Genomic DNA, 16,309 nt, shown 5'->3' with positions numbered 1-16,309 from the left:
GATTTATGACATATTTACATCTTGTTGACTCTTATTTAAGTTTTTATCTGTTTTTTGAGTTCTTTGGAGGAACAGTGCTATGCCGAAAATTCACAAAAGTTTCCCTTAAGCTTTTAAAATTAAATATGAATTCATTTTATGATAAGCATTTCAGTTATGTATTTCTAATTTGGTTTTTGTTTCTATAGTATTTTATCTTCAAAAACTAGCTTTGAGTTGTGCCATGGGCTTTCTGTTTTAAGAATATTTATTGATTATGAAACCCACTTCCTTTTGTTATGATTTTATCACATCTGTTTATGAGCAAGATATATTTTCTTCTATGTTAGAGGATAGTAGTAGTCTCAACTGAACAGGGACTTTTAGAAAATTCATTAAAGACTGCAAGTAAAAAAGGTCATCATTACATTAAGAATGTTGAATATAGTTGAAATTATTGAAAAGTTGAAAGTTGGAATAATGTAAGTAGTTTTATTGGTTAGAAAATTAGTAAGGACTATTTATATAAGAGTTGACATTTAAATGAATTTTTATAATTTTCTTTAAACCTTGATAATACATATGAAAAATTTGAGAAATTGATGCATGTTTTATTTCATAAATTTTAAACTTTTTATCCTATAAAATATGTTTCCTTGATAGGTGCAGTGTTTCAGAACTCTGAAATAAAATATAGTTTTATCATATTTAAAGTGATTAATGAAAAAAATTAACATAGGAAATGTTATTAATCTGTAACAAATGTGTGGTTTGGTTGTACTGTCCATTGTTTCTTGAAACTGAAGTCTTTTTTCTAAGTATAAATGTAAGTAGAAATAGGAATACAGGCACACACACACATACACACACATATTCCTTAGAAATACTTATATGTAATTTTATGAAAAGAAGTCTACTTATATTCAAGCTGGGTTTTCCCCTTTACACTGTGAGCATATTATTACCATTTTGAGGGGTAATTCTTTAGCTGTTTTGGTTCGTGTTTTTTTTGTTTTGCTAATTTTGGAGGTGCAATCTTAAAGGTCCATGTATTGCCATAATAATATAATATTTATAAACTTATAATTTTGATCTTTAAAGATAACAGTAGCGGAGTACCTAAATCATATAACTGTTGAATTTCCTGACATCTTCTCTCCACCTCCTCCTCTAAGAATATAAGGCATTTCTTTGAAATAGTCAGGTGTTTCTGGAGAAGATGAATTGATAACTGAACAAAACTACTATACTGTTTAACATATTAATCAGTAGTTCTCAAAGAATTGTCCTCTAAGATATTTTCCTATATATTTATTAAGAATTACTATCAAATATTTTCATATTAAAGTTATGTTCTTATAAGAAAAAGTAGCTCAGGATTAGTAAGTTTGTATTCCTTTCATTTATTTATTTATTTTTAACATCTTTATTGGAGTATAATTGCTTTACAGTGGTGTGTTAGTTTCTGCTTTATAACAAAGTGAATCAGCTATACATATACATATATCCCCATATCTCCTCCCTCTTGTGTCTCCCTCCCATCCTCCCTGTCCCACCCCTCTAGGTGGTCACAAAGCACCAAGCTGATCTCCCTGTGCTATGCGGGTGGTTCTCACTAGCTACCTATTTTACATTTGGTACTATATATAAGTCCATACCACTCTGTCACTTTGTCCCAGCTTACCCTTCCCCCTCCCCGTGTCCTCAAGTCCATTCTCTACGTCTCCGTCTTTATTCCTTTCCTGCGCCTAGGTTCTTCAGAACCATTTTTTTTTTTTTTTTTTTAGATTCCATATATATGTGTTAGCATACGTTGTTTGTTTTTTGCTTTCTGACTTACTTCACCCTGTATGACAGACTCTAGGTTCATCCACCTCACTACAAATAACTCAGTTTCGTTTCTTTTTATGGCTGAGTAATATTCCATTGTATATATGTGCCACACCTTCTTTATCCATTCATCTGATGATGGACACTTAGGTTGCTTCCATGTCCTGGCAATTGCAAATAGAGCTGCAATGAACATTGTGGTACATGACTCTTTTTGAATTATGGTTTTCTCAGGGTATATGCCCAGTAGTGGGATAGCTGGGTCATATGGTAGTTCTATTTTTAGTTTTTAAAGAAACCTCCATACTGTTCTCCATAGTGGCTGTATCAATTTCCATTCCCACCAACAGTGCAAGAGGGTTCCCTTTTCTCCACACCCTCTCCAGCATTTATTGTTTGTAGATTTTTTGATGATGGCCATTCTGACCGGTGTGAGGTGATACCTCATTGTAGTTTTGATTTGCATTTCTCTAAAGATAAGTGATATTGAGTATACTTTCATGTGTTTGTTGGCAATCTGTATATCTTCTTTGGAGAAATGTCTATTTAGGTCTTCTGCCCATTTTTGGATTGGGTTGTTTGTTTTTTTGATATTGAGCTGCTTGTAAATATTGGAGATTAATCCTTTGTCAGTTGCTTCCTTTGCAAATATTTTCTCCCATTCTGAGGGTTGTCTTTTCATCTTGTTTATGGTTTCCTTTGCTGTGCAAAAGCTTTTAAGTTTCATTAGGTCCCATTTGTTTATTTTTTGTTTTTATTTCCATTTCTCTAGGAGGTGGATCAAAAAGAATCTTGCTGTCATTTATGTCATAGAGTGTTCTGCCTATGTTTTCCTCTAAGAGTTTTATAGTGTCTGGCCTTACATTTAGGTCTTTAATCCATTTTGAGTTTATTTTTGTGTATGGTGCTGGGGAGTTTTCTAATTTCATTCTTTTACATGTGGCTGTCCAGTTTTCCCAGCACCACTTATTGAAGAGGCTGTCTTTTCTTCATTGTATATTCTTGCCTCCTTTATCAAAAATAAGGTGACCATATGTGCGTAGGTTTATCTCTCGGCTTTCTATCCTGTTCCATTGATCTATATTTCTGTTTTTGTGCAAGTACCATACTGCCTTGATTAGTGTAACTTTGTAGTACATTCTGAATTCTGTTTGCTAGCATTTTGTTGAGGATTTTTGCATCTATGTTCATCAGTGAAATTGGCCTGTAGTTTTCTTTCTTTGTGACATCTTTGTCTGGTTTTGGTATCTGGTTTTGATGGTGGGCTTGTAGAATGAGTTGGGGAGTGTTCCTCTCTCTGCTGTATTTTGGAAGAGTTTGAGAAGGATAGGTGTTAGCTCTTCTCTAAATGTTTGATAGAATTCGCCTGTGAAGCCATTTGGTCCTGGGCTTTTGTTTGTTGGAAGATTTTTAATCACAGTCTCAATTTCAGTGCTTGTAATTGGTCTGTTTATATTTTCTATTTCATCCTGGTTCAGGTTCGGGAGGTTGTGCTTTTCTAAGAATTGTCCATTTCTTCCAGGTTGTCCATTTTATTGGCATGTAGTTGCTTGTAGTAATCTCTCATGATCCTTTGTATTTCTGCAGTGTTAGCTGTTATTTCTCCTTTTTCATTTCTATTTCAGTTGATTTGAGTCTTCTCCCTTTTTATCTTGATGAGTGTGGCTAGTGGTTTATCAATTTTGTTTATCTTCTCAAAGAACCAGCTTTTAGTTTTATTGATCTTAGCTACTGTTTCCTTCATTTCATTTTCATTTATTTCTGATCTGATCTTATGATTTCTTTCCTTCTGCTAACTTTGGGGTTTTTTTGTTCTTCTTTCTCTAATTGCTTTAGGTGTAAGCTTAGGTTGTTTATTTGAGATGTTTCTTGTTTCTTGAGGTAGGATTTTATTGCTATAAACTTCCCTCTTAGAACTGCTTTTGCTGCATCCTATAGGTTTTGGGTCGTCGTATTTTCATTGTCATTTGTTTCTAGGTATTTTTTGATTTTGTCTTTGACTTCTTCAGGGATCTCTTGGTTATTAAATAGTGTCTTGTTTAGCCTCCATGTGTTTGTATTTTTTACAGATTTTTTCCTGTAATTGATAATCTAGTCTCATAGCGTTGTGGTCGGAAAAGATACTTGATATGATTTCAATTTTCTTAAATTTACCAAGGCTTGATTTGTGACCCAGGATATGATCTATCCTGGAGAATGTTCCATGAGCACTTGAGAAGAAAGTGTATTCTGTTATTTTTGGATGGAATGTCCTATAAATGTCAGTTAAGTCCCTCTTGTTTAATGTATCATTTAAAGCTTGTGTCTCCTTATTTATTTTCATTTTGGATGATCTGTCCACTGGTGAAGGTGAGGTGTTAAAGTTCCCTACTATGACTGTGTTAATGTCCATTTCCCCTTTTATGGCTGTTAGCATTTGCCTTATGTATTGAGGTGCTCCTATGTTGGGTGCATAAATATTTACAATTGTTATATCTTCTTCTTGGATTGATCCCTTGATCATTATGTAGTGTCCTTCTTTGTCTCTTGTAATAGTCTTTATTTTAAAGTCTATATTGTCTGATATGAGAATTGCTACTCTACTCCAGCTTTCTTTTGATTTCCATTTGCATGGAATTTCTTTTTCCATCCTCTCACTTTCAGTCTGTATGTGTCCCTAGCTCTGAAGTCGGTCTTTTGTAGACAGCATATATACGTGTCTTGTTTTTATATCCATTCAGACAGTCTATGTCTTTTGGTTGGAGCATTTAATCCATTTACATTTAAGGTTGTTATCGATTTGTATGTTCCTATTATCATTTTCTTAATTGTTTTGGGTTTGTTTTTGTAGGTCTTTTCTTCTCTTGTGTTTCCTGCATAGAGGAGTTCCTTTAGCATTTGTTGTAAAGCTGGTTTGGTGGTGCTGAATTCTCTTACCTTTTGCTTGTCTGTAAAGGTTTTAATTTCTCCGTCGAATGTGAATGAGAACCTTTCTGGGTAGAGTAATCTTGGTTGTAGGTTTTTCCCTTTCATCACTTAAAATATGTCCTGCCACACCCTTCTGCCTTGCAGAGTTTCTGCTGAAAGATCAGCTGTTAACCTTATGGGGATTCCCTTGTATGATATTTGTTGTTTTTCCCTTGCTGCTTTTCATATTCTTTCTTTGTATTTATGTTTTGATAGTTTGATTAATATGTGTCTTGGCATGTTTTTCCTTGTTTTTATCCTATATGGGACTCTCTGCACTTCCTGGAGTTGGTTGACTATTCCTTTCCCGTATTAGGGAAGTTTACAACTATAATTTCCTCAAATATTTTCTCAGTCCCTTTCTTTTTCACTTCTTCTTCTGCGACCCCTATAATTTGAATCTTGGTTTGTTTAATGTTGTCCCAGATTTCTCTGAGACTGTCCTCAATTCTTTTCATTCTTTTTTCTTTATTCTGCTCTGCAGTAGTTATTTCCACTATTTTATCTTCCAGGTCACTTATCTGTTCTTCTGCCTCAGGTATTCTGCTATTGATTCCTCCTTGAGAATTTTTAATTTCATTTATTGTGTTGTTCATCATTTTTTGTTTGCTCTTTAGTTCTTCTAGGTCCTTGTTAAACGTTTTTTGTATTTTCTTCATTCTATTTCCAAGATTTTGGATCACCTTTACTATCATTACTATGAATTCTTTTTCAGGCAGACTGGCTATGTCCTCTTCATTTGTTTGGTCTGGTGGGTTTTTACCTTGCTCCTTCATCTTCTGTGTGTTTCTCTGTCTTCTCATTTTGCTTAACTTACTGTGTTAGGGGTCTCCTTTTCGTAGGCTGCAGGTTTGTAGTTCCCGTTGTTCTTCGTGTCTGCCCCCAGTGGCTAAGGTTGGTTCAGTGGGTTGTGTAGGCTTCCTGGTGGAGGGGAGTAGTGCCTGTGTTCTGGTAGATGAGGCTGGATCTTGTGTTTCTGGTGGGCAGGACCACGTCTCGTGGTGTGTTTTGGGGTGTTTGTGACCTTGTTATGATTTTCAGCAGCCTCTCTGCTTTTGGGTGGGGTTGTGTTCCTGTCTTGCTAGTTGTTTGGCATAGGGTGTCCAGCACTGTAGCTTGCTGGTCGTTGGGTGGAGCTGGGTCTTAATATTGAGATGGAGGTCTCTGGGAGAGCTTTTGCCATTTGATATTACGTGGGGCCGGGCGGGTCTCTGGTGGATCAATGTCCTGAACTCGGCTCTCCCACCTCAGAGGCACAGGCCTGATACCCGGCTGGTGCACCAAGACCCTGTCAGCCACATGGCTTAGAGGAAAAGGGAGAATAAATGAAAGAAAGAAAGAAATAAAAAAATAAAGTTTTAAAAATAATAAGTATTGAAAATAAATTTAAAAAGTAATAAAAAAAGGAAAAAGAAAAGAAAGAAAGAAAGAAGAGAGCAACCAAACCAAAAAACAAATCCACCAATGATAACAAGTACTCAAAACTATACTAAAAAAAAAAAAAAAAAAAGACAGACAGAACCCTAGGACAAATGGTAAAAGCAAAGCTATACAGACAAAATCATGCAAAGAAGCATACACATACACAGTCACAAAAAGCAAAAAAGGAAAAAAATATATATATTGTTGCTCCCAAAGTCCACCACCTCAATTTTGGGATGATTCGTTGTCTATTCAGGTATTCCACAGATGCAGGGTGCATCAAGTTGATTGTGGAGATTTAATCCGCTGCTCCTGAGGCTGCTGGGAGAGATTTCCCTTTCTCTTCTTTGTTCGCACAGCTCCCGGGGTTCAGCTTTGGATTTGGCCCTGCCTCTGTGTGTAGGTCACCTGAGGGCGTCTGTTGCCGCTCAGACAGGACTGGGTTAAAGGAGCAGCTGCTTCAGAGGCTCTGGCTCACTAAGGCCAGGGGGAAGGGAGGGGTTCGGAATGCGGGGCCAGCCTGCGGCGGCAGAGGCCAGTTGCAACAGCCTGAGGTGCACCCTGTGTTCTCCTGGGGAAGTTGTCCCTGTCACAGGACCCTGGCAGTGGTGGCTGCACAGGCTCCCGGTGGGGGGGCGGTGTGGAGAGTGACCTGTGCTTGCACACAGGCTTCTTGGTCGCTGCAGCAGCCTTAGCGTCTCATGCCCGTCTCTGGTGTCCACACTGATAGCCGTGGCTCGCACCCATCTCTGGAGCTTCTTTAAGCAGCGCTCTTAATCCCCTCTCCTTGTGCCCCAGGAAACAAAGAGGCAAGAAAAAGTCTCTTGCCTCTTTGGCAGCTCCAGACTTTCCCGGACTCCCTCATGGCTAGCCGTGATGCGCTAACCCCTCCAGGCTGTGTTCACGCCACCAACCCCAGTCCTCTCCCTGGGATCCGACCTCCGAAGCCCAAGCCTCAGCTCCCAGCCCCCGCCTGCCCCGGCGGCTGAGCAGACAAGCCTTTCGGGCTGGTGAGTGCTGGTCGGCACCGATCCTCTGTGCGGGAATCTCTCCGCTTTGCCCTCCGCACCCCTGTTGCTGCGCTCTCCTCCGTGGCTCCGAAGCTTCCCCCCTCCGCCACCCGCAGTCTCCGCCCGCGAAGGGGCTTCCCAGTGTGTGGAAACCTTTCCTCCTTCACAGCTCCCTCCCACTGCTGCAGGTCCTGTCCCTGTTCTTTGTCTGTGTTTTTTCTTTTTTCTTTTTCCCTACCCAGGTACGTGGGGAGTTTCTTGTCTTTTGGGAAGTCTGAGGTCTTCTGCCAGCGTTCAGTAGGTGTTCTGCAGGAGTTGTTCCACATGTAGATGTATTTCCGATGTATTTGTGGGGAGGAAGGTGATCTCCACGTCTTACTCTTCTGCCATCTTGAAGGTCTCCTCCTTTTATTTAGGATTTGGTTTCATTAAAGTTCATTTTAAATGTTACATATCATAAATGCTAATGAAATAAATACATAAAATAATTTTCATTACTTTTATAGGTTCAATGATTAAATCACAATAAAAAGAGCTGTTTGTCATTGTTGAGTTCCTAGTCCCTAGATGTACACATTTAATTTCAGTTAAAGAACCAGGCTACTTGTACCCCGAGCCTTGTCTGTAGATTCTCCAAACTAGTATCTTTGACTTAATTTGAATTAGAGTTGATTCTCAGGAGTCAAAAAAACTGTTTTCAAAGAAACTCACTGACTGGAATAGTTCAAACTATATCAAGACAGTTTTGATATATGGTCCAGTAATTCTTTGCTATTCAATATAAGAAATCCTGTCTGATTTTGTTCTCAACATATCTCATATCCTTCTCTTCGCTTTCATCCCTTACTTAGTTTCTCTCAGATTCACCTTCTGTCTTCTCTCATCAGAGCTACTGTCATGCTGCTGATACTGTGCCTCCTTCTACTTCCATGTAAGGGAGGTTTTAAACACAAACTTGAATTTATCACTCCTCTACTTAAATCACCAATGTCTCCATCCTTCCATCTGCCTTGACCTTCTTGATGTGCTTTCTGTCTGGCTTTCCAACTTTCTCTTTGGTCCTTTCTCCATAAGACCTTGAGCTTGAGCGGACTGAACTCTCGTTCCTTGTCTTTGCCTCTGATGTTTTTCTTGCCTTGAATTTCCTTCCATCCTTCTTCACCCATTGAACTTCCTCTTCTTCTATAAATTCCAACTTAAGAGTCTTTCTTAACAAAGCCTTCATGTACCTACCCAACACAAGTGAAATACTTTCCACCTTTATCTGTCACTTTACCAAGATGATCTCTATTTTTTCACACGGGACACTGTTTAGAAACCTCTCTAATTAGAAAATTTCATCTTTATAACTTTCATAGAGAAAACTAAGCAACATGCTAGAGTCACTTTTGTATCCAACAGATTTCTGGGTCACATGTGGATGGATTTTTTAATAATTCAGCATTTTGTAAAGTGAGGCATATTTGCTAGTTTTTAGAGCCTTAGCTCTTTTTGTCCTTATTCTGAGGTGCTTTATTAACACCATCATTAAATCTGTTTTAAAGCTGTAATGAGAGTTGTATATATTGTATAATTGAGATAAAAATGCAACTTAAAATTACGTAAATGTACCTATTGGCTGTATGTATGATGTTCTGTGTAGACTTATAAACAGGCTTTTATAATCAAAACTAATCACAAATAGTAGAGCTTCTATACTGTTATTTGCTTACATGTTTTGTTTTTTACTCAACTGGTCTTTCAATTCCTTGAGACAGGGACGGTGTCTTATTCATATTTAATTCCTAGCACTTTTCACACAGTGCCTGGCATATGGGTGATGTTCAGCAAATATATGTTAAGTTAATATTATTTGTAAAGATAGAGACATTTATGATCACATTACAGCTTGATACGTGTGTGTGTGTGGTGTGTAATGCTGAAGGACTATAGATACATAAATATATTGTCAGGATTATAAATCTCAATGTATAAGTAAGAACTATGGCAGTTTAAAGTGGTTGGATTTCTGTTTTGGATGTTTCAAGGTGTGTGTATAAGATGCGTTCAGGAAGAGAAAACATTTATTTGAGAAGGCAGGAATCTTGTGTGTTGCAACCATACACACAGCATCTTGTAAGCAAGCAGTCCATAGGCATCTTTAGAAACTAGAGTAGGTACAGTCTGTCTTCCCTTTTCTCCTGTGTTCCTGATTCCTTCAACTATCATCCTTCTCATCTTAAAATATCATGTTCAAATTTACTGACCCAAAATCAAAGGTAGCATTTATTAAGTATAATGAATGTTTGCTTTGAGCTGTATTATGCCCTTACCTAACAGTTATAAATATAAAATCTTCTACCACAATTCAACAACTTGATGGATGACAGGCATGCTGTACTCTGCTACCTTGGCGTCTCCCATGATGTTTGATATAGGGTCCTACACATTATCGTCATTGTTATCTGATATCTTTTTTAATGATCTTAGGAAAGAGATTTGAAGTTATTCTGCATGAGCTTTAAAAAAAATTTATTTTAAAACCCCGTCATTTGTCATTCTGTCATTCTGTAGCCCCCTAAATTTGCTTAAACTCATCACTATTTTGATTGTCATAATAGCCACTAGTAATTAACATCAGCATTAAAGTATTTATAGAACTTTTAAAGGACTTTTTGTAGCAAGAAAGATTCTCTTTCTTCAGTGCATTTCTGTGTAACCATTGTGTGCATTCTTTGTAACCTGGTCTGTAACCATTACCAAGTTGGGAAGGGGAAGTAGGAAGGAAAGTCCATTGCTGGGTTTCTGTAGGTGAAAATAGATCTGACTATCCAAATATTCTGCAGTGAGATTACTGAGTTCTTACCAATGCGAAGAAAATGAATGTACTTTGGAGACAATGATGCTGTTGATATTAAGAATCTACCCATTACTAGATTTATTTTATACAGTGATATGTGATATGGTTGTTGTTATGACTGTCCTAATTTCATATCTCACTTGCTGAAATATCTCCATTTCTCTAGTTTAAGGATCTCTAAACTTGTTCTCTCAAGGGTCAAATAGAAAATATTTTGAGTTTTGAAGGGCATAAGGCCTCTGTTGCAACTGCTCAACTGTAGTGCAAAAACAGCCATAGACAATATGTAAATAAGTGGGCATGGTGGGGTTCTAATACACTTTGTTTATGAGAACAGTTAGCTGACCCCTAATCTAGTTGATAGACTTATTTATTTCCATTATGAAATAGTAGTACAAGAGCCCTCTATTGCACATAATTTCTTCCATAGTGTTTCTAGAAATCAAGGCACCCAAACCACATTTCTTTTTATAATGATAATAATTAAAAGAATTAAATGATCTATACATATTTTTTTCTTTTTTAAAATTTGTTATATACTATTGTTAGGGCAAGCTGACCTCCTTATTGTTTTCCAAACAATCCAATCACAGTCTTGCCTGCCTTTGTACTTGCTAATGCTGTATCTGGAACATGACTCTACCTCTTCTCTAGATTTATGTTCAGATGCTGCTTTCTCAATGAAATCTTCCTTCATCACCCTGTGTGCATAGCAGCCCAGCTCCACACACATATCTGCTCCCTACCTGGCTTTCCCTCGCTTCAACCCTCTGTTTGTACCCACAGGCACTTAGTACCATCTACCATACTATATATTTTTAATTTAGTTATTCATTTTCTGTCCCCATATTCTTGACTTTTAGTTATGAGGACTGAGTCTTGTCTGTTTTCATCACTGCTTTATCCCTAGTGATTAAAATAGTTCCTGGACATAACATTCAACAAAATTCTTTAAAAAGTGAATGAATGAATAAATCAATGTAAAACCTATGTGTACAATTAATCAAAGCTTTGATATTTTCAAAATAAATAATTACACATTTAAATTTTAGGAGCAGAAAACAGTCCTTTCTTCAAAGCACGCAGTACCTGAAGCAATAGAAGACTTTCTCTGCAATTTCCTGATCAAAATGGGAATGACCAGAACTCTTGATTGCTTTCAATCTGAATGGTAAACAATTAAGTAAATAGTTCTCTAGAAATACTAACATTATTTAACATGTGTACTTTTAATCATCTTAAAAGACTTTGAGTGACTCGGCTTATGTAAAATGAATGAACTGGATAGAAACTTTTCCCATCACCGCCACTGAAACCACAACACACATACACACACAATCAGGATATCAATTTCAAAGAAATTTTTAATAAATATCTTTTCTAAATATACAAATTTAGGTGATTTTCAAGAATCAATAAAATGGAATGTCTCCTGTAGTTATATAATATGAAGCTATTTGATAAAATATTTTAAAAATGCCTTTAGAATAATTATAAGGGTATAATTTCCTGTATTAAGACATCCTACTAACAGTACTACTTTGCTTGTTTTACTTAGAGTGTAATGGCCTGCTTTTCTCTACTCACACAACTAATTTTTTTTCTACAAATATCCCTTCATTTAGAAGTAAGTGGAATTACATTGTCAAATGATACCTTTTTCTTGTTATAATTGAAAATTTAATAACTTATTGGTTATGAAAATCAGCAGGCATACTGTCTTTATTCCTTTGCTGTAGTGGTAATGTCACCAGGCACGTTTTCAGAGTCCTAACATTTGTTAACAAAATATTATTAAATAATTGGATAATAAAATGTTTGATTTTAAAAAGCCATTGATATTATAGAAAGAAGGAATAATATGATATATAAAGTTGTTTATAGTGTTTTGGAGTTCAATCCTAATTTTAAATATAGGTGCAATTTGTAATTTCTACTAATCCAACTTTGATTTAATTTTTATATTCTGCTTTTTTTCGTACTCATCTACAGAGACCATGCACATAGAAGAAATCAGTTTCATTATTTCAAATTGCATGTCTAATGTTAATAAATTTAACTAGGAGAACCATTTTTGATTAATACGGTTTAGGAAAAAGAGCAAGTTTGATGGTAGAAAAATAATACTCTTCCTATTAAATCTGGAAGTTGTGTGAATAATTTTTATAAAAATGTCCCTAAGAAATAATTATAAATGTATTAGAAAATACATTTTTATAAAAGTAGGTAGATGGTTAATTTGCAGTACTAATGAAAGATTAATGCGGTTCAGTTTCCTTTTTTTCTTCTAAAGATATGCGTTAGGACATGTAGTGCTTACATGTTTGGCCAGTCCAAAGTGTGAAATGATCCCCTTGGAGAAATCTGGGACCAAGTATGCTCTTAATTAGGTGCTTGTTGCCATATTATCCTTTTAGATTTAGCAATTTCAATTGAGATGAAATTTCAGAAAAGTACAGTAGTATTAAGATTTATAGAACCCCTAAGTAAGCATTCCATTTACCATAATATTACAATCATAATGTAAAATTTGTATAAATATCTCTTCATTATATGGGCTTAGTAATACTGTGGTTCAAATTATTTTATTCTTATCCCTAGCCGCCAGTTTGTAATGAGATTACAAATTATTTGTAATGAGATTATACTGTATTGGATATTTTTATTTCAAATGAAACATTTTTTACTTTGATCAGAAACCATTACTTATTATGCATAGTAAGACTGTAGGAATATTATATATATTATTTTTATAATTTCTTATTATAGAGAAAAACATTTGTAATATATCATTGCTGTAAATTCATTTAATTTTATAAAAGGTGGTGAAACAAGGTTTCTCTATTTTTGGTTTGTAAAAAAAAAAAAAAAACCCACAAAAAACAAACAAACAAACAAAAACTCCAAAAACCAAAAAATCTGGGCAGTAAAATTTGACTTATGTTCTTTCATTCTTCAAACAGTAATTGCAGTAAATCCATTGAATCTGGGGTCAGCAAACTAAGGCTCTGGGGCCAAATCTAACATGCCTCCTGTTTTGGTAAATAAAATTTTATTGGAACACAGCCATGACCTATCTTTTAGGTATTGTCTATTTGTCTGTGGTTGCTTTCACACTATTACGTATAATGGCAAAGTTAGTTAGTCACAGCAGAGACCATATGGCCCAGAAACCTTTTTTTTTTCTCCAAATTCTAAATATTTATTTTCTGACCGTTAACCCACACAGAAAAGATTATACATATTCATAATATTCTATGAACCACAAAAAGTCTGCACTGTGGGTTTAGTCAATGATATTTTTATGACCCTTTAGAAGTGCTCTGTGGACAATTATAATTTCTCTGGGGGAAAATTAAAGAAAGGATTAACATGGAGAATTATGGTAGTGCATTTTATGTACCCTTACCGAGCATATGTCAACCATCTCCTTTCCTCCACTGGATTGTTTTGCTGGCTGTTAACAAGGTCAGGACTCACGCGAAATGTACATTCTTGCTCTTTGCCTTTTCCTCTTATTATCTCCAACTCATTCCAACTCTTCTTCCCTTTACAGCCAAATGTTTTGAAAACAGGCTCTTTATTTTCTCTCTTTCTTTACTGTTTTACATCCTTGGTTCTCTCCAGTTTGGCTTCTGTCCCTACCATTCTACTGAAGTTTGGATGGTAGTAAAAATGCCATTAAATGTAATAGTGCAATTATTTATAATATTTAATTGCTATTTTAATTTTTTCTTAATTTTAGAAGAAATTATAAATTAGTATATTCCTTTAATTTTCACAAAAGGGTAAATATTGCTGCTTTTAGCCAATAAAATTTGGCATAATACATAATTACTCAAATGTGGGTAGTTCAGTTGCAACTTTTACCACATATTAATTTATTTACATAGCATTTATTTTAGTGGCCTTCATATCACTTTTTTTTCTCCTTGAAATAATTTCTTTAGTGATTTTTTTTCTGCATTATATTCTGCATTATATAACTGCAAATAAAGCAAGTTGCTGAAAACCAATTTTATGGTCAGAAAAACTTTATGGTCCAATACTTCAGTCAATCCTTATGTCTTCTCTTTTGAGATAAGTATAAACCACATTCCAAATATGCATAGAAAAGTGATTTTATGCTTAAATGGTTATTTATTTGTTGTTTTGTAAGTTGTGGCAAATATCATTTAATATTGATTCAATTATCTTAAACTTTTGGATATTTTACAGGAGTTTTCTTGCTATTTTTTGGTATCAGATAAGATATATATATAACACAAAACATATGACTACTAATGTGTAATATATTAATAAAGATTTAAAATATGAAAATGCTGAAAATTAAACGTTTTTAAACTAATATTTAGCTCATCTATAGCAAGCTTTGTAGGGATTTCTTTGTTAATAACTATATTACTTGAAATGTTTTTCTATGCTCTGGTTGTTTTTTTTTTTTTAATTTTATTTATTTATTTATTTATTTATTGGCTGTGTTGGGTCTTCATTTCTGTGCGTAGGGCTTTCTCTAGTTGCGGTGAGCGGGGGCCACTCTTCATCGCGGTACGCGGGCCTCTCACTATCGCGGCCTCTCTTGTTGCGGAGCACAGGCTCCAGACGCGCAGGCTCAGTACTTGTGGCTCACGGGCCTAGTTGCTCCGTGGCATGTGGGATCCTCCCAGACCAGGGCTTGAACCCGCGTCCCCTGCACTGGCAGGCAGACTCTCAACCACTGAGCCACCAGGGAAGCCCGCTCTGGTTGTTTTTTATTTAACTTTATTAATTGCTACATATAATGATCAAAATTGTACTTATTTACAGATTTATAAATGATTTTCTGATGTTCCTTCTTACTTCACTGAGAAAATGGAAGTTCCACAACTCTTGCTTCCTCTCTACTAACCTGTCACCTCTGTTGTCAGCATTCTCCCTCTCTCCTGTCACAGCGGCTGAGCCATATACACGGTCATCTGAGGCCAGCTCTCCTCTACTGGATCCCAGCTCCTCTCACCTACTCAAGCACATGACTCCTGCAATTGTCCCCTCTCTTTCCTGCACTGTAAACTTTTTCCTTCTCTGCTGAATCACTCACATAAGCATAGAGATGTACAATAATATGTCATATATTAACAAATAGAAGAAAACAAAACACCCTGGACTCCACTTTCTCTTCTAGGTTCATCTTGATTTCCTGGGCTCTGCTTTGTAGCTTATCTCCTTGAAAGAGTTTGTTGCTACTTCCTCATTTCCTACTCTCTCATTCCTACTCTAGTTCCACTTTCACCTCCATGACTCTACTGAAACTTTTTCCAGTGACTTCACGTTACCAAATTCAGTGATCGATCCTCCGTACTCCTCCTATTCCTTCTCCTTGCATCATTTGTCACTGTTACCCATTTCTTATTTCTTGCAACACTTTCTTCACTTGGTCCCTGACCCAAGCACTCTTCTATTCTTTCACTACTTCACTGCCCCCTCTCTTTCTTAGTCTCTGTTTGGTAGTATTTCCTTCTCTTCCCAATCTTGAAACAGTCCTAGGTCTTCCTCACTTCTCTCTTTACATTCACTTCCTAACTGGCCTCATCCAATCTTGTGACTTGGAAGTGTATCTATTTACTGATCATTCCCAGATTTAAACTGCATGTCCTAACTTTTCCCCTGAACTCTGGACATGTACTTATAATGTTCATTTTCACTTAATTGCCCAGCAGACATATTGCATTTAACATGGATAGAAACAGTTCCTTGATTTCTCTAAGCACCAATTCCTACTGCATTTGTCCCCCCTTCACTAAATATCTGTCTGTTGCTCAGCTAAAATCCTTGGAGTCATCCTTGACTTTTCTTTTTTAACCAACACCTGACATCTGATCTGTAGGAGAACCCTGTTGGCTCCACCTTTACAGCATGTCCAGAAGATACCCATTCCTCACAATCTTTACTGTTACCAGCTTTGTCTAAGCCACCAATCTCTCTCTCCTGAACTATTGCAGCAGCCTCCTAACTAGACTCTCTGGTTCTACTCTTGCTTCTCTAGAGTCAGTTTCTTCAAACAGATGCCAGACTAATCCTTTTAAAACATAAATCTGATCAGCGTCACTTGTCTCTTAAAGCATTCCGATGGCTTCTGATTCAGAGTAAAATCACATTCCTCTTTTTGGCTCCCTGCTGTCTTCCTGACTTATCTGTCACCATTCTCTTTCCTGCTCACTTAGTTGGCTCCGTTTCCAAATACTACAGATGTACTGGCTTTTTGCTTTATATTGTATATGTCAAACACCTCCTGTCTCAGGGCCTT

The 16,309-nt window shown here is 36.2% G+C and overlaps 1 protein-coding gene across 1 annotated transcript in view; it reads left to right on the top strand.

Moving 5' to 3' along the window:
* SPAG16 (sperm associated antigen 16) overlaps nucleotides 1-16,309 on the top strand; it is an 868,000-nt gene that overhangs the window by 23,163 nt on the left and 828,528 nt on the right. The window contains exon 5 of the mRNA XM_082395857.1: nucleotides 11,079-11,197. Coding sequence (XP_082251983.1) covers nucleotides 11,079-11,197 — 119 coding nt within the window. The remainder of the gene's footprint in view (nucleotides 1-11,078; nucleotides 11,198-16,309) is intronic.

This window comes from Balaenoptera borealis (assembly GCF_965194805.1).
Source record: "Balaenoptera borealis genome assembly, chromosome: 6".
NCBI classification, from domain to species: Eukaryota; Metazoa; Chordata; class Mammalia; order Artiodactyla; family Balaenopteridae; genus Balaenoptera; species Balaenoptera borealis.
This window is presented reverse-complemented; position numbering and strand designations above follow the sequence as displayed.